The sequence below is a fragment of the Eptesicus fuscus genome, chromosome 11, assembly GCF_027574615.1.
Source record: "Eptesicus fuscus isolate TK198812 chromosome 11, DD_ASM_mEF_20220401, whole genome shotgun sequence".
Lineage (NCBI taxonomy): Eukaryota > Metazoa > Chordata > Mammalia > Chiroptera > Vespertilionidae > Eptesicus > Eptesicus fuscus.
This window is the reverse complement of record NC_072483.1, coordinates 64542656-64566396: the sequence shown is the minus strand read 5'-3', so window position 1 is coordinate 64566396 and position 23741 is coordinate 64542656. Positions and strand designations below refer to the sequence as shown.

Sequence of the window (23741 nt, the reverse complement as noted above, 5' to 3'; positions counted from 1 at the left end):
CTTGAGAGAAGGAGGAAGGAATCCCAAAGATTATATTTTCACACGTTAAGAAACCATACATTTTAGATGTCCACTTCCACATGGAAGTGACCATGGAAATGCCCAAAGAACCAAAGAGAAGTGAATCAGAAATAAAAGGCAAGAGACTCTTGGCTTCCACCTTCATATGCTTTCTTCCTTCTGGATCATAATCACAAGGGCAGGGTGTTTGATGTTGTGAGAAGATGACAGAATTTAGAGTCAGAAAACCTGAGTCCCAGCCTCAGCTATGCCAAGAGTGAATGATTCATCTAACTAGAGAAGGGGACTTTTCTTGACCCTAAAATACTTCATCTAAAAAATAGGTAATCTGCTTCATTGTATAGCTATAAGGAATTATTTCACATAATTGATGTATAATATTTAAGTAGCTTTCCTGATGTAATTCCTAAATCATACAATTCACCACTTACAGGTATGATTCATTGTTGAGTTTTGTTTGTATATTCATAGGATTGTGAATTTACAATCTAACTTTAGAACTTTTTTGCCCCCACTAAAGAAAACCCCTTGTCTCTCAGTAGTCAATGCCCATTTCCACCTCACCCCACCACCCAGCCATAAGCAATCACTAACCTCTTTTTTGCTATGTAAATTGACATATTCATGTAAATGGAATTTCATATAAATGGTAGGTATTTTATATAAATGGAATCATATCATATGAGCCCTTTTGTGACTGCTTCTTTCACTTAGCATGATGTTTCCAAGGTTCATTCATGTAATAGCATGAATAGTACTTTATTACTTTTTATTATCAAATAATATGATATTGCATGGTATGACTATACCTTATTTTGCTTATCTCATCATCAGTTTGGATTGTTTCCATTCTTTGGGATTATGTATAATGCTGTTTTAAAAATCTATGTGAAAGTTTTTGTTTTAATGCATGTTTTTAATTCTTTTGGATATATACCCAAGAGGGAAAGTATTGGTTCATATGGTAATTTTATGTTTAACATATTGAGAAAACACTAAAATATTCTCTATAGTGGCTGCACTATTTTATATTCCCACCAGTAAGGAATGAGAGCTCCAATGTCTCTCTCTTTTTGCCAACACTTATAATTGTCTGACTTTTAAATTATGGCCCTACTAGTGAATGTGAAGTGATATCTCATTGTGGATTTGATTTGCGTTTCTCTAATGGCTAATAATGTTTAGCATATGATTATATTTTATATATAACTTAAAATTTCCACTGAATACATGTCACAATTATTTTTATTATCAGCTGTTCATGAATTCAGAGATGAAAAAACTCACTGATCAATAATGACATTAAACTGGATGAAGCACGTTGAAATAAAGGACACAGATGTTTCTGTGGTTTCATTCTGAGCTGCAGGGCCACCACCTGAGATCTCAGCCCACCCAGAGGTTCTGCCTCCACATTGACCCAGGGCCATCAGAGATTCTGACCTATTCTCTATTCCCAAAATTCAACAGCAAATTGAAATCCTCTCATTGTTCAGAATGAGAGGATTCTTGGAGGATTCCTTATAAGTGATTTTGGAATCCTTTTATAATGTTGATTTTTATGATAATGATAAATTTTGTTATACAAGTTAAAGAAATGTGTGCCCAAAGCCGGAAATCTCCTGGGAGGGAACTTACAGGCTGGGTTTGGGGATTCTGAAGTCTGAGAGGGAAGGACAGACTCTTCTGCTAGTGATCTTGAACCCAAATTGGGTGACTCCAGATCTAGTGTGGTGGGAGGCAAGTGTCTGGGTTATGAGGACAAAAGGGCCAAGATCAACTTATCCTGGTCTTATAGGATCCACCATGAAGTGCATACAGAGTGAGGATGGAAATTGGTTCACTCCCAGAGAATTTGAAGTCAAAGGAGGCCGTGCAGGATGGAAGAACTGGAAGAATAGCCTGTACTGTGGTGGGAGAACCCTAAAATGGCTGATAGAGGTAATCTAGTGACAGGAGTTTGAATGTGGTTTTCCTGGGTGCACCCTAAGATAGGTCACTTTTTGTTCACCAAATATATGTTGAATTATAGCTAAAGCCCTAAGCCCCCGACTTTATGCTTACTCCACTCTCAAACCTTAGTACAAGGCAGCACATTGATTAGAGGCTCTTTCGGGGTAGATGCAGAATCCTGGAGGAGGGAAAAGTCATCCTGACTCAGGTGCTTGCAGACAACTTTAGGCACTGAAAGAAAGGATACAGTCTATGGCCAAACAAATGGTTAGAAGGCACTCTAGGGAAAGAATGGTGTGAAAACCAGAACCATGACTAATGTGGCTCCATGGATTGAGGTAGATGGATTGTGTGTGATATGGCATAACCTATCAATTTGTGGAGGGATTTCATGCCAGGCTAAGGAGTTCAAACTCATAGCATATACAATGCAGAACCAGGAGTCTCCTAAGGTATGAAATGACATGTTTAAAAAACAGTATCTCAGACAACATGGGGCCTGGAAATGGCTTCATTGTTTTTCAGCCCAAGAAGCCTATAATCAACCTACAATGCTCAACTCCAGTGTCACCCCTCTTTGAATATTCCCTGACTGACCTGCCTTGTCATCCCTTCCTTGGGCCCCCTGACCCCACTATTAAGGCCACACTTTCACACTATTGAGTACTTATCATTCCATGAATTCTCTCTATGCCTCTATATCCCTCTAGGGTTTGTACATCTTTGTGTGGCCAACATTGTCTAGAGTGTCAGACACCCTGTAGGTGTGGGATACATATGTATTGGTTGAATAGCCCTGATGTGAGGATGCAATTTTGAATGGAACTTGTGGGAATAGAAAGGAGATAAGAAGTATCAAAGGGATTGTGAAGGAAAATATCTTAAAACATAGGGGAAAAGCACAAGATCAAGGAAATAGGTTCTAAAGGTGATTTTTCTGGGTACTGTTGATGAATTTTAGAAGAACAGGTGAGGAGAGGGAGATGGTGTATCATTTAGACACCTAGGTTTTAACTGACAGTGGGATATCAAGGTAGAAATATTTGGGAGGAAGTTGGAAATGCCAGACTCACAAACCAGATCCACAGGCCAATCATATACTTGGATCTTTGTATTTTTCAGAAAAGATTTCTAAGTAATCCCCCAAGAATATACAGAAGGAGAAAAAAGGTAATGATTATATAACTTTCTACAAATTCTCATTGCATAACTGATTTTGCATATGCGGTATGTTATTTTGTGGTTTCTCAGTGGGATAGTTATAATTAAGTATCCTTTATTTTTTGCATGTACCTTCAGAGTTCCTACTTTGGACATTATATTGTATGCAAGGTCTCTTTTGAATAGCAAATCGTTTGAGATGGAGATGATACGGAGGTATCAAAATAGATCTCATAGATGAGTTTTAGCCATAGATGCAGATGCTATAAGGGTGTCAAAGTTGTAAAGGCAATCATAATTATGAAATACATAAATGCATTTAATAACAAAGCCACAGGGTCACCTTCAAATCAAGCTTAGATTTTTAAAAATTAGGGTTACTATTTTCTAACTATATTAAAATCTGATGGTGCAAAAGTTTGCTCACCATCATCCCTATGACCCCCTGATCTAGTAGTATATCTTGGAATATCTCCCCAAAATATATACACACACTTTGAATAATTATAAAGGCAGTGCTTATTAAAGTGCATTTCCTTTTCAAAATTGAGCTAACAGCTATTAAAGTGTGTATACATTATTTTGAGACAACCTGTCATACACAATTTCATGAGATAGGCAACTAAAAGCCTGTTTCTTTTCTGATCCTTTACATCTTCTTCCACCTTCCAATAAAACATGCACAGAGACACTCAGAATTCTTTTTCAAGGGGAAATTATTTGCCCTTCATGAGGATAGTGCTTTTGGGGAAGAAGCTTTTGGGAGATCCATGAATATAGGAGACCTGACCTGAAATACTGTGTACTTTGATGCTAACAAACAAATACATAATGCACAGTTCAGATTCAGGACAAAGTGATGGCTTTTCCAAGATTGAGTATGAATGAGAACTTGAGGTAGAGGGGGAGAAAAGAAATACTATTCTTATATACTTCAGGTAGAAATGGCCATCCAAGACATTCTCGAATCCTAAGATAGGTCACACATAGCTGGCCAATGAGATTTATCTTTCAATGGGGATGTGAGGTCCAGGCCTTTATATAGTCTGATGATTTGAATGGTTTAAACTGTCAGTCCTTGGCACATTTTATTCACTGAATTTCATCTTTGGAAACTTACTAGACTTATTTAGTAAGTGAGTTAAAAATGAGCATCTGTACCATTCCTCAAGTGTCAAGATTTACTCAGGTAGAGCACCCAAGTGAGCTGGCAACTTACTTTCACCAGGGTCTACTCTCATTTATGAGTCAAACACTTTTCAGTAACAAGCTGCAGTTGCCTCTGTATTTTGTCTCTCCTTGATCAAAAACAGAAGCTCCCCAAATTGGCAGATTTCATTCAGGACCAGTAACTACCGCTGTGGGTTCTCTGTATCTCTCAGAACCTCTCTTGCTGATGGAGCCCGTTGGTTTCCGGCAACTTCAGTGTCACTCTTAGCACCACAAGACAGCTTCCCTGGCTCCTGAAGAGGGCCTCTAATATATTTTGGTGACAATATTTTGTGAAATAACATACTCCTCAAGAAGAATTGTTTATTGTATACTAATGTTTGTTTAGGAGAGAGCAAGTAATCTCTTTTTCTAAGTAAAACAATACTTATCCATTCACTTGTTTAACATAAAATTGTTAGTGGGCATTTAGTATGTCAAGGGCATACTAAATGCCCACTAGCCATTAAAGAAGATTCAAACAATAACCTTGACCTCAAGGATTGTTTCAACTCATTGTCTAATATGGAACTATAACTTCTAATATGGAATAATAACTTCCATATTAGACAATATGGAAGGAATCTAGGCCACAAAGAGATATGGGCAGTGCCATGGCCACCTCTCAAGTGATTGTCCATTGGATCACACTTGTCTATGACCTCTATGCCCTGGGCTGGAGATAAAGGCTAAGGCTACCTGAATCCAGAAGGGAAGGACATCAAGTCATTCCAATGAATATGCGCAAGCAATGTAAGTCTGGTAGGTGGTAGCCAGTAACCTCTGAAATGTCACCAGCTGACATCTTGGGATTTGAATGGAGAAAAGAGGGTGACCTTCAGGAAGAAGATCTACAACACTGGGGCCCGTGAGCACATATTTTTTTCTTTAAAGATACACCTTAGAAGAGTTTCAAAGGGTGGTGGAATTCTTCTCTGGGACATTTGCATGGATTCCAGGAATCTGGGCTCTGAGGTGGCTGGAGGCTGTTAGCTTGATACTTTCATTGAAGCTACTCTGGTGGGGTTATACTTATTAACATGAAGAAGAAGAAGGCCTGAGGGCCTCTCAAAGTAGGAGAACCAGAAGAGCTCTTCCAATTTCACCTGTGGAAACCAGGGCCAGACCACCTCCATAACTTCACAACGGCCCACCTTTGGTCTGAGAGCCAGAGGATGTAACTAGATTAGGCCAAATGGTGGTACTTCGGCACTTTTTATTCTCCTTGTAGATATATTTATGAAATAATGGATACATTGTGAATTGAATTCCTCAAAAGATGGCTGTTTAAATAAGTTAAGGATGTAAATATCACATTCAGCATTGTCACACAATCTTTCTCTCTTTGTAGCGGAGAATCTCGCAGTCTCATGACAATACCTTAGTTGACCCATATGTAAGTACTAACTCCAACCTGTAACCCTAGAATAATCTAGACCTTTTCCTTTGGTACATTATCTCTGCCACTACTGACTTTCCTTGAAGCATGCTCATACTCAGTTGGAACATATCCAGAGAACAGCAGATGCATTACCCATACCAGGTAGATGGTTCTGGAGTTGAATGTCTCAGCATGAAAGCATTCTTTTCATTTGTTTGGAGGAAACTGTCTTCTTATTAGCATGGGAGGTAGAGCTCTAGACCACTGGAGAAGGGATTTTAAGTGGAAATGGGCAGGGCCGGCCTGTAGATTAAGGGTAAGAGCAAATTTGAGATAGTAGCATTTTAAAAAAGGCAGGGGGAAGGGGAAAAAAAATCACAAATATTCACTCCATGGTGCAGGCAGAACTAAGATTGTTTCATGCATCAGACAGAAAGAACAGGCCAGGCAAAGCTAGTGAGTTCAAAGTGTACATCCTGTCATGAATCCTGCAGAAAAATGTACTCAGGGCAAATGGGTCCTTTACAGAGGCCCTGCATCCAACCTCAAGGGAGCCATCAAGTTGCTGAGCTAGTGTTTAGGAATAAAACCATCACTACTTAGTGAATCATGGGCATTTTTACTCAAACTGATACCATATACCAACCTGCTTTAAGGTCTGAAAAATTATAGATGATTCTGCTCTCTAAACTAACTCATACATTGATTTATGTCATTTCAACAGATGGGTATTTTAAGCACACTTGCCCTTGCACAGCTCCAGTGGGCAGCACTCCATAGGATACGATGCAGTAATATTGATATATGACATTCAACAGAGGAGGGATAGTCAAATAGATTTCCATACACTTTACCACCAAAGCAATTCTCCAACAAGATTTAGATCTTATGCACATTGATTTTGACCCTTGGCCAACTGAGGGAGTATTCAATCATGTCAACAGCCCTGGAGTCCAGTGTTTATGTGGCTTGTAGGGATAAATGCAGACACAGAGGGCCAGGCCACACTGCTCATAGCCAAACAAAGGAGAGGGCAAGAGTACCCTCACCCTTGTTAATATCTTTCATGGGATATACATTACAGGCCAATTCAACATTGACTTAAAATCTCCCCCTGCCTTAGTAACTAGACTCTGCTCAGGCTAAATCTCCAGGTTGCACACTGGAATCATCTGAAGACCTGGATTTCCCCCATAGGAAATCTGATGTAATTAATCTGTGCTATGAGTTGGACATTAGGATTAAGTCCCGAATGATTCAGATACACAAAATTATCCATTTTATGACTCAAAGAAGAATACCAATGCCTGTGCCCCACCCAGACCAATTGATTCATAATCTCTGGTGTTGGGAACAGGACATCTTATGTACTCTCATTAGAAGATTCTATTGTGTAGCTGGGCAAAGAACCAGAGAGATACACCTTGAAAGAAGATTGTAAATCAAGATTCTTAAACATTGCTTATGTTTATCATTTCCTTGTTCTCTCGGAGAGAGGGGTCTTCACTTTTGGAGAATAATGCTGGTAATCTGTGAGTGTCTGCACAGATAAGAAGAAAAATGGTCCAGGCCTCCCTGCTAGAGCATTTCAGTGCTCACTGGGGATATGTGTCAGGACTCCCACCCCCTCCAGAACACTTAGTGGGAGTTCTTGGCAAGATATTCCTTGGGGTTAGCACTTTCACATATGTGGCCATTTTTAAGAACAAAAGAAATGGCCATGATCCCAATCCAGCCAACACAAATATTTTCACCCCAAAACCTAGAAAACAACTCAAAATAATTGTGAACTAGTGTCTTATCTTTGATTACTTTCCATACTCAGAAATTTTTTCCATCTTATCAAATTCTCAATATATTATCCTTTTCCATTGTCTACCCAACATATTATGTCATTGTAGTATAGCCAAATAGACTTAACAGTATTCCAGGAACTTGTTTTATCTGCATGGTAATTAAATTATTCAGATCCCATGAATCATCCTCTTGTTTTGTTGCCTGTGTTTCTGTATTAGAATCTCTGGATTTATAGGAAAAACTTTTCTGGTCTGGCACACAGATCCTTCCTCCTGAACTTCACTGCAGATTACAGTTCTTTCATCTGCAACCGCCACTCCATGCTGTTCCTCCACAACTCAGGGAGAAGCACATAAGGTTCTGTGCAGATTTACACTAGGGCAATGAGTGTTAGATACCTCCAGTGCTGGTCTTCAGGGACTCACTGGAGATATAAACATTGTTTTACCTTCTAGCTAGGAAATTCAGACATATGTGAGATTTGCCGCTATGGAGGAAAGCTATTCTGCTGTGATACTTGTTCGAGATCCTTTCATGAGGACTGTCACCTCCCACCTGTGGACATTGAGAGGTTTGTGAGATGCAACCCCATCTTCCTTTAGGGACCCTTCCTCCTGCCATGCACAATCCCCCAGCGTAGTTCCTCCTTGTGTTCTGATGGGGAAAGAGCAGGGTCAGAGGTACAGGATCCAGCATTATGATCCTGGGAACTGTTTAAAGATGCTGTCAACTGGAGGCTAATGTTCCCCTCTCTTTTCTGGGAGGCTAAGGCTGGTGGCTGGGTGCTTTGACTAAATACTGCCAATTGTCCTTACCAGAACTTTCCCAGCATGGAATACTGTCTATGGGAGTGGAAATGCCAGCTGTTTGTGTTCTGTGCTTTTTTAGAAAAATCAGGAAACATGGACAGGTTCTCTCATTTCACCACTTTTTCAACTGGCTGATGAAGGCCTGAGGTCCCCATGGGTTAAGGCCCGGTCTCCAACATTTGGGGTTGGTGGGCAGAGCTCTTTGTGCTCCAGCAGCTCAGATGGGGAAAGAGAGCTCACCACTCATCCTGACTCCACCCTCCACCCACTTACCTCCTGCTGCTACCCTTGATGGGAGGAAGGTTACTGGCTCAGACCACACCTAGGGGGACTTGGATTATCCCTTCATCTGCTGGCTGTGTCCATTGGTCATTCCTGAAAGGAGGAACAGTGGCAGCCATAGGAATGGTGGCTGTTTCTGTCTTGCCTTGCTCACTTATGCCCAACCTCTCAGGAGCCCGTGGAGTTGCATCTTCTGCAGGATGAAGGAGTATTCAGGAAGTCAGCAGTATCTCAGGGAATCTGAGGTCCTGGCGAGGCAGATGGGGCCTGAGGAGCAGCTGGTGAGTCAGATTTAAACCCCACAACCTTTCCTTTCTGCTCACATGTGAGAAGTCAAGAGTCATTGGGTGATGGGTGGGGTGCCAAAGGATGTCTGCTTTTCTGACTGTGCCTCTCACCAGAACTTGTTTGCAGAAAAATAATGATTTAGCCATTGCATGATTCTTGTAGAGCAATAGTTGTTTGAGGAAACTTCCAGAAGATCCTTAAGCAATCTCATAACCATTGTTTTGAACTCTGTATCTAGTAGTATGCTTGCTTCTATTTCATTTAGTTCTTTTTTTCTGGAGACTTCTTTTTTCTTTTATTTGTGACATGTCTCTTTGTCTCTACATTTTGGCTGTTTCCCTATGCTTGTTTCTATGTATTAGGTAGAGCTGCTATGTCTCCTGGCCTTCTGTAGTAGGTTTCCTGCAGGACCCAGTGGCTCAGCCTCCCCAAACACCTGAGCTGGACACTCTAGGTGCATCCATGTGTGGGCTATGTGCACAGTCTTGCTGTAGTTGAGCCTTGATTGCTGTTGACATCATGAAGAGGAGTTGACCTCCAGGCCAATTGGCTGTGAGGACCAGCTGAGACTACAGTGGAAGAGCTGCTGTGCAGGAGATACCCCTATAGAGCAGGACTTGCTTCATTGGGACTTTACTGAGTTTTCCCCTTGAGTGTGTTGCTCATGGATGTGTAAAGTTGTGATCTAGCCTGTTAAAATGTGTCCACTGGGTGCACTGGCTCTGGGTCCTCCCGGGAGGTGTAAAGTCAGCCACTGCCTATGGCTACCTGGCAGGAACTACAGAATAATCTGCTGATGGCTGCTGCGTGTGTTGTGCTTGGAAATGCCCAGACAAAGCCAAGCTCTCTAGGGCCTCTTATTGATAGGTATGGGGCATAATGATGCCAGTGCTGTTTTTTTTGTTTGTTTTTTGTTTTAAATAAATTTTAGCAAAGTCTGAAGCCTAAACCAAGAAAGGCCATTCATATGGAAAATCTGCTTCAAATAGCTTGTCTGGGGCTACAAATTGAATGGGGCAGGGTCTCAGGAATCAACAGGGTGGAGCAAACAATATGAGCCAGGTTGATAGATAATCAGATATGGCTGCCCGGCAGTTCTTCAATGGGGGAGGTCTCAGCATAGGAACAATGACCTCTGTGAGCACCCCTGTCTGGGAGAAAGCTGCCCCCAAGTTCTTGCTCCAGTGGCAGACAAACCAGTTCTTCCCATATGTCCCTGTGCTGGAGCTTAAAGGGAATGAGTCCAAGTAAGTTCATGCCCTGGTTCTTTAAGAGAAACTGCCTGAGTGTCCAGTAGCCTCTGTGTTACTCAGCCATAATCCCCAGTTGTTTTTACAGCCTGAAGTTATGGAAACTTCTCTTCCCAGCCCTGGAATCCTGGTGTGGGACTGGGACACTTAGCTCCTCACAGAACACCTCAGCTGCTGAGATATTTCTCCTGATTAAAAACACACGCCACATATGGGTGTTGGACCAGCCAGTTCTATGCTTCTACCCCTCTTATCAGTCTAAATGTGCTTTCTTCTTTACTTCTCCAGTTGTAGGACTTCCATTCAGCCAGCTTCAAGTTGTTCTGAGTGATGGTTGTTCTGTATCATAGTTGTAATTTTGATGTGGTTGTGGGAGGTGGTGAGTATCAGAGTTTACCTATGCTGCCATCTTGGTTCTCTCTCTCCAAGCTGAATTTCATTCACATCTTCCTTCTTTTGTAGAAATGTGAGTTCCTCCTCTTGAAAGTCTATTGCGATTCAGAGAGCACGTTTTTTTCGAAGATTCCATATTATTATTATGTAAGTAACAACAACAAAAAACCATGATTACAGGCTGCCCTGGTGTTACCTGACCTTGACATGGGCTCTTGTGGGATTTGTGATATGAAGCCCACAGGAGGGATAGTGTGAGCTGCCATTATCTTTACCTGGTATTTCCGCTGGACTTTAAGGGAATCCACAGAAGGCAGATATTGAATTGTGTCAGTAATTGTCTCAATGATATTTCCCCCCACTAGATTAAAGAGACTTCTCAACATCTAAAGGAACCCATGTGGTTGGACAAGATCAAGAAGAGGCTAAATAAGCTGGATTACCCCCAAGTAGAAGGGTTTGTGAAGGACATGCGCCTCATCTTTCAGAACCACAGGGCATCTTACAAGGTAAGTGGCTCTCCCTGCTTCCTTTTCCTTTTCTTTCAGTTGAGTCACTCTACCCTCATTTCCTGGTGCTGGGGAATTTTAGAGTTTCCCTCACCATTTATGATGAACCTATATAAACAAGGGTTCAGGAAGTGAGTGGGTTTTTAAATTGAGGATTTAAGCTCATCAGGGAGAGTAACCGTGAGTCAGGAGGTGTCCTTGCAACCAGACTGCAGGTCCCTGAGAGCTCATCCTTCTCAAAAAAGGCAACAGTGAGAAGAGTCTCTTCCTCCTGTTCCAAACCCAAGGAGAAGAAGATTGAGTCCTAAAGTCATGTTGTTCTTATCTCTCTCAAATATACTCAATCAAACCTCTCAGAAATCTCAAATTCCAGAGTCCTTTACATATGAATGGACCATATAGTTAACAGGGATCACCAGAAAGGAATAGAAGTGACAATATGAAAGAAAGATTGTACTTAGACATCTTTAATATTTGATTGTTACAAAGAACATGGATTATTCAACAACCCAAACTAATAAGTGAGAGTCACCATATGTGTTCATGATTTCCCATTTCTATCTAGTTAACAAGAATTAATTACGCACTTAGGACACAGAATTTACTCTTAGCCAGAAGAGTTTTTTATTTTAACCTGATTAATGTAACTTAGGTGTTTAAGGAAGTTATTCTTGAATACAATGTTTCTAAACACTGGTAATGAGTGGCATTGCTTTTGTTGTTACTTATCTTTTTTTCCAGTACAATGACTTTGGCCTAATGGGACTTAGACTGGAGGCAGAATTTGAGAAGAATTTCAAAGAAGTGTTTGCTATTCAGGAAACAAATGAGAGCAGTTCACATGTGTAGTGGATACTTTTGGGGCCCTGGAAAATCCCCTCATCCTGTAAGTGCTATGAAGGTTGGCTGCCAATCCATCTCTCCCCAGAATAATATTACATTGAGCTCAATCATTGCATGGAGCCAGCATTGCATGGAGGTTATATTGGTGGAAGTGGAGTTCCTGAAGTGCCATGAGGAAAAGAATTTCCTGAGGCCCGCATGGGAGGAGGGGGTTTCATGGAAAGCTTTTTTGATGATGTAAAATTAAGGGGGTTTCCCTCCAAGGACCCATCTTCATCTGTCTCACTATGCAAGAAGTCCAATCTTGCCTTCAGTATGGCTAGAATTAAGGCCAGTGCCCATAATTTCTGTTTCCTATTAAAATACAGGCCATTCCAGCATTTGTCTAGCTTAGCTTGTGTTCTCAGCTTCAATCCAGGGGTCTTCATGGCCCATCGCCATGTGGCTGCTTAAGGCCACATGGCTATGGAGAGAAAACAGACAGTTGCACGGGCAAGTGTGGGACAAGGAGCAAGAGAGAACCAGAGTAAATAAGAGAGAAGGAACTGTCTGGGGATTTTACCCTTCCAAGATTTTGTGCACTTACCGTGGCTCCACCCTTCCAGCCAATGATCTTTTTCCTGGGCTAGATGGCAGGCAAGCACTTTCCCTACATCACCCTGACTTCACTGCGCATGCACCCATCTCCCACATTGTTCTATCCCTTCCTCCAGTAATCTACAGGAAATGGACTGGTGGTTTCTGGGGAGCATGAAGCTATAGCTTCCTAGTGAAGCTGCCCAGATAACCACACTTATGATGCCTGGCCTCCCCTTTGCTCTCTTCCTATTATTAATATTGACAAACTAGCTAATTGCAACAATAACAGTTACACCTCCTTGGCCTTGGGTCTAGCTTCAATGAGAGGCATGATTCATGCTCCCCACGAGGATTAGGTTAGAGCTAGTCCAAGCTGTGACCACATCCTTGCTTAGTTTTCCCATCAGGCAATCCTGTTTTCCTCTCCACTTCTCCATCTGAGAGAATTATCACAATAAACCATTTACATAAGGAACTTCATCTCAGGTTCTGCTTCTAGGAAAATTAACATAATAGTCCTAACAAGAAGGCCATAAGAGTGGGTTTGTGTGTTGGATCACTGTCTAGCCAGAGGGTAGCAGGAAGAATATTGATAGTTTCTGTAATAGTGTCATTGACAAAACTTTTATCTGTAGGAAACTGGATGATATAGAGGGGAAGAGGTATGCCAGCTGGTATAGGTCTCTGGCATTTATAATAATAACTATAAGAAGGAATTAAATGTAAGACGGGAAACCATAAAAATCCTGTAAGACTCCATAGGCAGCAACATAGCAGACATATGTTGTAGCTGTATCTTTACAGACACAGCTCCGAGGGCAATGGAGACTATGGAGAAAATAAACAAATGGGACTACATCAAAATAAAAAACTTCTGCACAGCAAAAGAAACCATCAACAAAACAACGAGAAAGCCCACTGCATGGGAGAATATATTTGCCAATGATATTTCGGATAAGGGTTTAATCTCCAAAATTTAGAGAACTTATACAACTTAACAAAAGGAAGATAAACTGTCCAATCAAAAAATGGGAAAGGATCTAAATAGACACTTTTCAAAAGAGGACATACAGAAGGCCCAGAGACATATGAAAACATGCTCAAAGTCACTAATCATCCAAAAGATGCAAATCAAAACAACAATGTGGTACCATCTCACACCTGTCAGAATGGCTATCATCAACAAATCAACAAACAACTAGTGCTGATGAGAATGAAGAAAAAGGAACCCTCCTGCACTGCTGGTGGGAATGCAGACTGGTGCAGCCACTGTGGAAGACAGTATGGAGTTTCCTCAAAAAGTTAAAAATGGAACTCCCATTTGACCCAGTAATCCCACTTCTAGGACTATATCTCAAGAAACCAGAAACACCAACCAGAAAGGATATATGCACCCCGATGTTCATAGCAGCACAAATTACAATAGCTAAGATTTAGAAACAGCCTAAGTGCCCATCAGCAGATGAGTGGATTAAAAACCTGTGGTACATCTACACAATGGAATACTATGCCGCTATAAAAAAGAAGGCATGTTTACCGTTTGCAATAGCATGGATGGAACTGGAGAGCATTAGGCTAAGTGAAATAAGCCAGTTGGAGAAAGATAAATATAACATGATCTCACTCATATGTGGGATATAATGATCAACATAATTTGATGAACAAGAATAGATCCAGAGACAAATGATAGGAGTGTGTTGGGGGGAGCGGGTAGAAAGCAACCAAAGGACTTGTATGCATGCATATTCACATAACCAATGGACACAGACACTGGGGTGGTGGGGGCTTGCCCAGGGTGGAAATGGATGGTGGGGGGGCTCAATTGGGGAAAAAGGAGAAATATGTAAAACTTTAGACAATAAAAAAATAAAATTTAATTTAAAAAATAACTATAAGAAATGTGTATTTTGTCTGGCCGGTGTGGCTCAGTGGTTGAGCATTGAACCACAAACCAAGAGGTCATGGTTTGATTACTGGTCAGGTACATGCCCAGGTTGCAGGCTGGATCCCCAGTAGGGGGTGTGCAGGAGGAAGCCAATTGATGATTCTCTCTCATCATTGATGTTTATACATCTCTATCTCCCTTTCTTTTCCTCTGAAATCAATAAAAACATTAAAAAGAAAAGAACTGTGGATTTTAGTACCTATTGCTAAATGAGATGATGTATTGAAAAGAATACATGATAGGCTTAAATCCATTAGTCACCACCTAAAACAAAGAGATCCTCATACATGCAACTGGAAGGCAATAGTTCTAGGCCTGAAACAGGCCCTAATTTTAAGAATGACAGAACTTCACAGAAGACTGAATTCTAAGCCCAATTGGGCCTCTATTCTAGTCAGGGCCCTGGTATAGGAGTGAGGCCCTGAAGCTCAGAATGGGGATTTCTAAGAAGTTGTACATGAGAGCTCCGAACTCCAGGTACCTCTGAACCCACTCACAGGCAAAAGAGTCCCCTGCCCTTTGTTGCAAGACAGACCCCTACCCAGCCTCCTTTCTTTCTTGAATAGAGAATATGCAGAGTCCTCACAGAATGACCCAATAGGCAAGACCTGGGTGGGACAGCTAGGTGAGGAGAGGGTTTCTATTCCTTTTTAAAAAAACTAAATTTATTGGGGTAACATTGGTCAACATGAACACATAGGTTTCAGGTGTGGGTTTCTAGGTTACAAATCTTTATCTTGTACCATGTCCCCACCACCCAAAGTCAAATCTTCTGTCACCATATATTAAGACCCCCTTCTCCTCCCACCCCCTTCCCTCTGGCAACCACTACATTGCAGTTTGTGTTCATAAGTTTCAGTTTTATATCCCACATATGAGCGAAATTATATGGTTCTTAGCTTTTTCTGACTAACATTTCATTTAACATAATATTTTCAAGGTCCATCCATGTTGTTGCAAATGGCACAATTTCATTCTTTCTTATGGCTGAGTAGTATTCCATTGTGTATATGTACCACATCTTCTTTATGCAGTCCTCTATCACAGGACACTGGTTGTTTCCATGTCTTGGCCACCGTGAATAATGCTGCAATGAACATAGGGGTGTATATATCTTTGTCAATACAAGATTTTGAGGTTTTCAAGTATATACCCAAGAAAGGGATTACTGGATGGTATGGTAGCTCTATTTTCAATTTTTTGAGGAATCTCCAATCTACATTCCCACCAGCAGTGAATGAGGGTTCCTTTTTCCCCATCAGCTCTCCAACATTTATTTTGCTTGTCTTGTTGATAATGGCCACTCTAGCAGGTGTGAGGTGGTAGCTCATTATAATTTTGATTAATGTTTCCCAACTATTCTTTTAATTTCTTAACAAAATTTATCAAAGTCCATCTCCTTAAAGGGAGCCTGGCTGCCCTGGCTGGCTCAAGGGCCAATATCATGATGAACAATCCCTCCACTGGTGCACACCACAGGAAGAAGTCATCTGCTAAAAGGAAACTGGGTGCTGTTAGGGAAGGGGAGGAGACTGGCTGGCCAAGGAAAATATGACTGATCGACAGAACCTATCCAGAGGACCCCCAGAGGTGGGCCCAGAAACCTAACAGGAAGGATGGGGCAGTCCCAGGCCAGTCAAAGGGGCCACAGAGCCTGGGGATTCCTTAATAGAACTGTGGTCTTGTTGTCCTGTGCTACAGAGATAAAGGCTGAGTTGGTCATTATGCTAGTAGGGTTTCCACCCCATTCCATTAGGTGGCCTAGGGCCGCAGTTGGCAAACTGCAGCTCTGAGCCACATGCCGCTCTTTGGCCCCTTGAGTGTGGCTCTTCCACAAAATACCTTGGCCTGGGCGAGTCTATTTTGAAGAAGTGACGTTAGAAGAAGTTTAAGTTTAGAAAATTTGGCTCTCAAAAGAAATTTCAATAGTTGTACTGTTGATATTTAGCTCTGTTGACTAATGAGTTTGCCGACCACTGGCCTAGGGCAAGGAAGGCCACTAAGCCTGTCATTTGCTCAGTCCCATTTACCTGGACTCAGATACCAGCTGCTTCTTATGATGCTAGAGAGCTGAGCTGTGGTCTTACCTGGGACAGTGTGGCTGCAGGAGGACCTGGAGCTCCCGAGTTCCAGGGGCTCTTGGTAACTACCCCTCAGCCTGAACCTCCCAGAGTGGCTTCTCTGAGCATCAGCACATGCCCTGCTCTGCTTTGCTGGAGAGAAGTGCCTTCTGTCTGGGAGGAGGGGCCAGGGATTCTCCTGTTCTCTCTGTGTAAACTGGGTGGTTAGACATCCCTGTGAGGACAATATTCAGAGAATAGCTGGCTGAGGCTTCTGGACCATGAACAAAGGCAGCCCACTGCGGAGGGAAGTCCAACTCAGAAGCAGCAGTACAAGGTATTTCTTGTTTATTATCACCCAGCTGGGTGAGCAGCCACAGGCTTGCATGAGATGGCCAAAATTTGGTAAGTAAGTCCACTTTCTTCCTGATCACCCAAGAAAGGGAAGAAGCCAAAGATCCCCAGGCTTTTTGGGGAGGGAAATTTCAGAAAGAAGAAAATCATGGGAAAAACCACAAATTCTGTGTACAATTCTCCCCCCTCCCCACCCTGCCCCAAGTTTCCTTTACCTAAGTTCCAAACCAACTGACAAGCAAAAAGTGAGACAGAGATGGGGTTAAAAATATCAGCTTTCTTACCTGAACAGCCTGGCTCAGTGGTTGAGCATCCACCAAGGAACCAGGAGGTTCCTGATTTGGTTCCCAGTCAGGGCACTGCCTGGGTTGCAGACTCTATCCCCAGCAGGGGGCGTGCAGGAGACAGCCAATCAATGATTCTCATCATTGATGTTTCTATCTTCTCTCCCTCCCCCTTCCTCTCTGAAATCAATAAAAATATATTTTTACAAAAATCAGCTTTCTTCCTGATAAAAACTGGATCAGGGGTCATGGTTTAGATGGGGGCTAAAATAGAATTCCTAAGTCTAGATCCCAGAATGGGGCTTAGCCTCAAGTCCCCCGGCTGCTCTAGTCAATCACACATATTCCCCACATCCCAAGGCCGCTGTCCCTTGCACTGGAGCTCAGAGGAACACAGAGCCCTGGCCCCTCCAGCAGAATGAACCCAGGGAGATCCACCAAGGAGCAGACTCACCTTCACAGAACTCCCAGCCTCAGAGTCTCCCAGGAAGAAGGGAGGGCAGGGGGGCCAGGAGTCCTGCTGACTGATGGGCCACCTCCCAGAAGGGGACATTGGTGTGGGGCCTGAGTGCTCCCACTTGGGTCCCAAGTGTCCCTCCTCTCCATTTCTGCAGCCGCAGAGATGCCAGGTCTTCATCCTCTGGGCCAGTGGCTGCTGATGGTATTGCCTTCGCTTCCTCCTGCCCCTGGATTCTTAGGTCTGGGACTCTCTCCCTCTTCTCAAGGACAAACCCTGTCCCCATAGGGTCTTCCAGGCTGGAGACTCAGCCCACTAGTGACATCTGAATAGAAGCTTCTCCTAGTGAAGCTAAGTAAGCCCATCTCCCTGGCATGTCCTCCATCCCCTGTCCCTCCTCAGTCACTGCCTCTCCTGCTCTTCTGGTTTCCACGCCCCTAGCTCAGGTACTTCCTGACAACAGAAATGGTCTTTGTTTTCAGTGCCCCTGTTACCATGGACAATGTCCCAGGCCCTCCCTTCGTCCCTTTATATCAGCCCAGCAGATTGTCAGGGCTTCAACCTGCTTCTGAAAATGGTCTCATCGCATTCCTAACCAGGTAGGTCTGACATTTTTTTTTCTTTGCTTTCTCCACAGAGACCTCCAGTTCCCTCATAAACCACTGCTGTTCACAGAGTGGGGTGCTGCCTAGCTCTCTTGGGCCCTTCAGGAACGTGTCCTTCTCTGGGCCAAGGCAGCCCCAGTTTGGGGTATCCACCTAGGAGGCTGGCCCCTATGGATTTTCCAGCCACCTGACTGCTATCAGCCCCCAATTCATGTGGCGATCTTGGTGACTCTAAACTGGCATATTTATGCCAACACCCAACATGGTGGTGGCCTAGTCAGCCTATTTCCCATGGACAGAGGAGAGAGAGAAGACACTAGAAAAAGCTGGTGTTGTTTGTGTGAGACCTTGTCTGAGCCCCAAGCACCATGAGGGCAGAAGCACATGACAGCTATGTGCTACAGAGGTCCAGCTGGAGGGAAGGGAGATCCCTGTGTGTGCAGCTCCTGGGACACACAAGAGACCCTGCCCACTGGTACAGATGTCCTCATCAGTGTCCTGAAATCTGTCCAAATGAGACTGATATTCACTTTTTTTTTTTTTTGGGGGGGGGGGGAGAAGGAACATATATGGAGAGCGGTTAGAATCTTCTCCTGTGTCTTAAATGTAGTTGGGTGAGAACCCTTAGTTACAGCTGGAGGAAGTCAGACTCAGAGATCAAATGAGGAATCCATTCCTCTACAATGTAGAGTCTACATAATGTTTGCTTCTCCAGCCCATGTCCAAACACTGGGACCCATTTGGTTGACTACAGGCTCTCCAAAAGCCTCAGTGAAGATTTGTAGTTTTTGTCTTTCTCCATAGCCATCTCCACAAGGGCAAGGGGCAACATGGAGTTCATCGCCCATCCTACCTAATAAAAGAGTAATATGCAAATTGACTGTCACTCCAACACACAAGATGGCCACCCCCATGTGGTCAAAGATGGCCACCACAAGATGGCCGGCAGGGAGGGCTGTTGGGAGGGACCAGGCCTGCAAGGGAGGGCAGTTGGGGATGATCAGGCCTGCAGGGGAGGGTAGTGGGGGAGACCAGTCCAGCAGGGGAGGGGCAACCAGGCTGGCAAGGGAGGGCAGTTAGGGGTGACTGGGCCAGCAGGGGAGGGCAGTTGGGAGTGACCAGACTTATAGGGGAGGGCAGTTGGGGGCAATCAGGCTGGCATGGGAGAGCAGTTAAGGGTAACCAGGTCAGCAGGGGAGGACAGTTAGGGGCAATCAGGCCAGCAGCGGAGCAGTTAGATGTTGATCAGGCTGGCAGGGGAGTGGTTAAGAGGTGATCAGGCTGGCAGGCAGGCAAGTGGTTGGGAGCCAGCAGTCCTAGATTGTGACAGGGATGTCCAACTGCCCGTTTAGGCCTGATCCCCAGTATGCTTCTCATACTGGTTGCTTTCCTGATCACTGGGAGCATCCTCCGCCTCCTTTGACAACATTTAGTCCTATAGATGTTGGTTGAAATCTCTCATCTACTCATTGTCCCACCATTTCCTTTGTCACTGTGAACCCAGTTCCTTTATTATCATTAGTGAAGTTCTCAATACAAGAAAAGACAAATGCTTCTCTTCATCTTCTATCGTTAACCAAACATTTTTTATACAGTATTCAATACTACTTTACATTATTATTTTCTGATTCATGTTGGGTAGTGGGAAGTTCCAGTGATTCTCTTCTGGTATGAGAAAATAAAGCTTATAAATCTTCATAAATTTTAGAAATACAAAATGTCAATTAAAACATTATTATTAGAGCCGAAACCGGTTTGGCTCAGTGGATAGAGCGTCGGTCTGCGGACTGAAAGGTCCCAGGTTTGATTCCGGTCAGGGGCATGTACATTGGTTGCGGGCACATCCCCTGGTAGGGGGTGTGCAAGAGGCAGCTGGTCGATGTTTCTCCCTCATCGATATTTCTGGCTCTCTGTCCCTCTCCTTTCCTCTCTGTAAAAAGTCAATAAAATATATTTTAAAAAAAAGAATAAAACATTATTATTAGAGCAACAAAAAGACCAACTAAGAACTAGAATTATATACCCGGGTTTAAAATGACCTTCACAGGAAATAGCAGCAATTTATGAAATTCAGATCCCTGAAGTTATTTACTATGAACAATAATAGCATAGACAGGTTTATATTAACACAAAGTAAAAAATCCCAGGAGAAATTATCAATATTCTTGTGAAATCCTCAGTTTATTCTTTATCAGACCATTATTAATCCACATAATATGTTTTATGAACTAGTTTTACAATGCAGGATGGTATTTCCCCGACTAGTTTTATGTCAGAGTGGGGTACCTGGTTTTTATCTTTCTGAGATTTATTTAGATTTTCAGTTAGTTGTTTTCAAGTCTTTGGTTTATTTTGAATTTGTATGTATTTAAGTTTTTAAATAAAAATATTTAAGATCTGGTAATGTTCCTTTATAATGGCTTTGATAAGGACAAGATGGAATAAATTTTTTCAGTCTTAGTTTTATCTTTGACCCTTCATGCTTCCTTCATTACATCTTTGTCTATTGCTTCAATTCCATTTATTCTGGTCTCTACTCAGGACTATTTATTTATTTATTTATTTATTTATTTTCAGGACCACTTATTTTAGATATGTTGGTTCATCACAGCCTATCCTTCATTTATAAAAACTACAGCCTTCACAAGTATCTCAGAATCTTGATGATTGTTTTTTTCATGGTATCCCTTCTCCCTAGGATGTCTATAGAAGACAAGAATAGGGTTATCTATTTGTGGGGTAGAGGATGCACTGCTCTATACTTCATTTTTCAAATAAAAAGTCAGTTTTTAGCACATTATTTCCCTTGCAATCCTCAATCCTCTTCAGGATCCATAGGGTATACTGGTTGCTTTCCTGATCACTCTGGCACTTCAGAAGACATAAGGTCAAGATTTCATTTGCAATAAAAAAGGCATTTCCTTTCCTTGAAGGCCTTCGTGACCATGAATTCATCACCAATAAAATGTATGAAGTAAGTGAGGTTTATTATGTCACAATCTGGTAAATGAGTCCCAAAATAAGTTATGCTTTGATATCCTGGAACCAAATGTCAGGGAACCACTCATTGATTGAGGAGTCACTTATGAGTGGGGACCTTTTCAAGTACTGTTGTATTACTATAAGGTAAAAAGGGAGAAGAGAAGCTGGACATCACCTGAGATAGTCCTGCTCCTACCTGAAGGAACAGGGCTCTGTGGTTCCCCCTAGAGTTGTGTGAATAGCACTGGAGATAGGCTGGATGTGAAGTAGGTGTGTGACATAGATGCCTACAATATAGCATAAACTGGGAATTAAAAATAATTTGAACAGCCCTGGCCGGTGTGGCTCAGTGGATAGAGCGTCGGCCTGCAGACGGAAGGGTCCCGGGTTCGATTCCCGGTCAAGGGCATGTGCCTTGGTTGCGGGCACATCCCCAGGTGGGGGTGTGCAGGAGGCAGCTGATGGATGTTTCTCTGTCATCGATGTTTCTAACTCTCTCTCCCTCTCCCTTCCTCTCTGTAAAAAAAAAACGATAAAAAAATAATAATTTGAACAAATAAATGAATAAGTTGAATGATTTCACTTAAAATAATAATTAAAACAATTTATTTCAATAAACATCAATATAAACAATAAATAATTAGATCTGAGAACATTCAAACCCAAATATCTTGTTAGGACAAATTTGGAAATGCTTGCTATTCTTGCTGTGCCAACAGTTTTCAGTTTTCTTTCCTCCTTCCTCCTCTCTTTCCTCCCCCAGGTATTTCTTGAGTTTTGAAATTTAGGTTAATTTTCACAAAAGATGTAGGTGTAAATGCGGAGATGCAAGTCTTCTATTACCCTATGAATAAGCTTTCTCTATGACCAAGTTCACCAAAAGGGAGAATTGTCATAGGTTTCCTTGAGCCCTTCCAGGTCACATCAGTTCTGGGGAAGGGACAGGATTGACCAGTTAATAGAATAGCAGCTCACTACCTGCTAAGTCTATTCCTAAAATATTTGACCAGGTTCTTTAAGGGCTACAAATCATTTAACTCGAAACCCACCTTTATTCTTCAAAATTGCTCTCTTTCCATCTAATGTAAATGAAGGTGAGGAGATCAGATTCACAAATGGTATTTTCAAGGAAGAAGGGTTTACTTGTTTCACTTAGTAGCCATACAAATATAGAGGAATTTAAAACTTTATATGAAAATACACCTATGTTGGGAAATTGTAATATATTAACAGTAAAGTAACTTTCTAGAGCTTTTCTATAACTTGGAAGGCTGTATTAACATTTTTCTCCATTCAATGTTCTTTAAGGATTGTCAAGAATCTTGTAGAAACCTGGTCCCTGTACAGAGAGTGGTATGCAATGTTCTCAGTGAACTGGAGAAGACATTTGAACCGTCACTTCTGGAAGCATTATTCAGCGAGGCCAACGTGTAGATTTACCCTGATTTAACTCACATTTCAAAGCTTTGAAAATGGTAATTAAGCTTATTATCTGCCTTTCGATGTCCAGGGCCAATTTTTCCCCACAAGTACATATTTAGCCTCTACCATGTGCAACACAGTGCTGGGCAGTGGGGATATAGCAGTTAAGAAAAGAGACATATCATGAGCCTCTCAAAGCTTATGACAAAATGGTTATAACACAACACCCATCTGTAGGTCTGCTTAACTAGACATCTTGACTCATAGGACAACCAGAGCTACAGTAGCATCAGATTTACTTAGAAGGACAAAAGACAGGAAACACCGCATCCTAACAGGGCAGCATCAGTTGCTACTCTTCTGTGGGACCCCGTGCAGCTATCTACACAGCAATCCAACCAAATTGACTATTACCCACTTCATGTGACAGCTTAGCTCTGGGTACAGACACTTATAGAGGATCTTATTTCTGTTCTGAGGAAATTCTTCTCTTTCTTTCTTACAGTTTGAACAGTTCAGAAAACATATTTCACTTCTATTATTTATTTTGATATATGCTTTCCTAGTCATCTGTAAATTCATTTTACATAAAAGGCTCACAATGTTTCCATGACTCCTTTATCCTGACATTCGAGTGGCTCCTTTCTGTACAGGAAATATAAGAGCTCCTTTGTTGTGGGTTCTCTATTCTGTCCCAGGGATGATGGGGAGCTTTAGCTTGAGGATTGGGACTCACAGAGTTCTGAGTGACTGGAAGGCTGCAAATTCCTAAATGTATAAATTTGAGCTGATGTTCCTGAGCTGTGATGAGATCTTTCATTTCCTCTCTCTCCATTTTCTCAGCGATCCATGAGAAAACTTATCAATCAAGTGAAGGAGAAGAGAGAACGGAGAACCCTAATACACAGCTAAGCCTTGAACAAGGTGATTGTGACTAGATAAAAATCAGTTCTCATCTGATAAGAAAAAAGGAGAAAGGAAAGTAGGCCTGAATCCTGAATGGAGTTTGGGAATCAGGGAAGAACTATTGAGGGGCATGAAGAAGGCAGGGAGGGCTGTTTGTATGAGCATCTGACCAGTGGCTGATCCTGGAAGAGGAGTTATGATTAGATACTGTTGGCCCAATAGCCAGGACAGAGAAACAGGAAACCAGTATG

The 23741-nt window shown here is 42.2% G+C and overlaps 1 protein-coding gene across 1 annotated transcript in view; it reads left to right on the top strand.

Annotated features, from left to right (window-relative positions):
* LOC103289379 (nuclear body protein SP140-like protein) overlaps window positions 1–12504 on the top strand; it is a 63034-nt gene extending 50530 nt beyond the window's left edge. Inside the window, exons 21-28 of the mRNA XM_008145254.3 lie at window positions 1820–1962; window positions 3097–3144; window positions 5696–5740; window positions 7978–8093; window positions 8786–8894; window positions 10614–10691; window positions 10910–11053; window positions 11795–12504. Of these exons, the coding sequence (XP_008143476.2) occupies window positions 1820–1962; window positions 3097–3144; window positions 5696–5740; window positions 7978–8093; window positions 8786–8894; window positions 10614–10691; window positions 10910–11053; window positions 11795–11902 (791 nt within the window). The 3' untranslated portion in view covers window positions 11903–12504. The remainder of the gene's footprint in view (window positions 1–1819; window positions 1963–3096; window positions 3145–5695; window positions 5741–7977; window positions 8094–8785; window positions 8895–10613; window positions 10692–10909; window positions 11054–11794) is intronic.
* Window positions 12505–23741: the final 11237 nt, after the last annotated feature.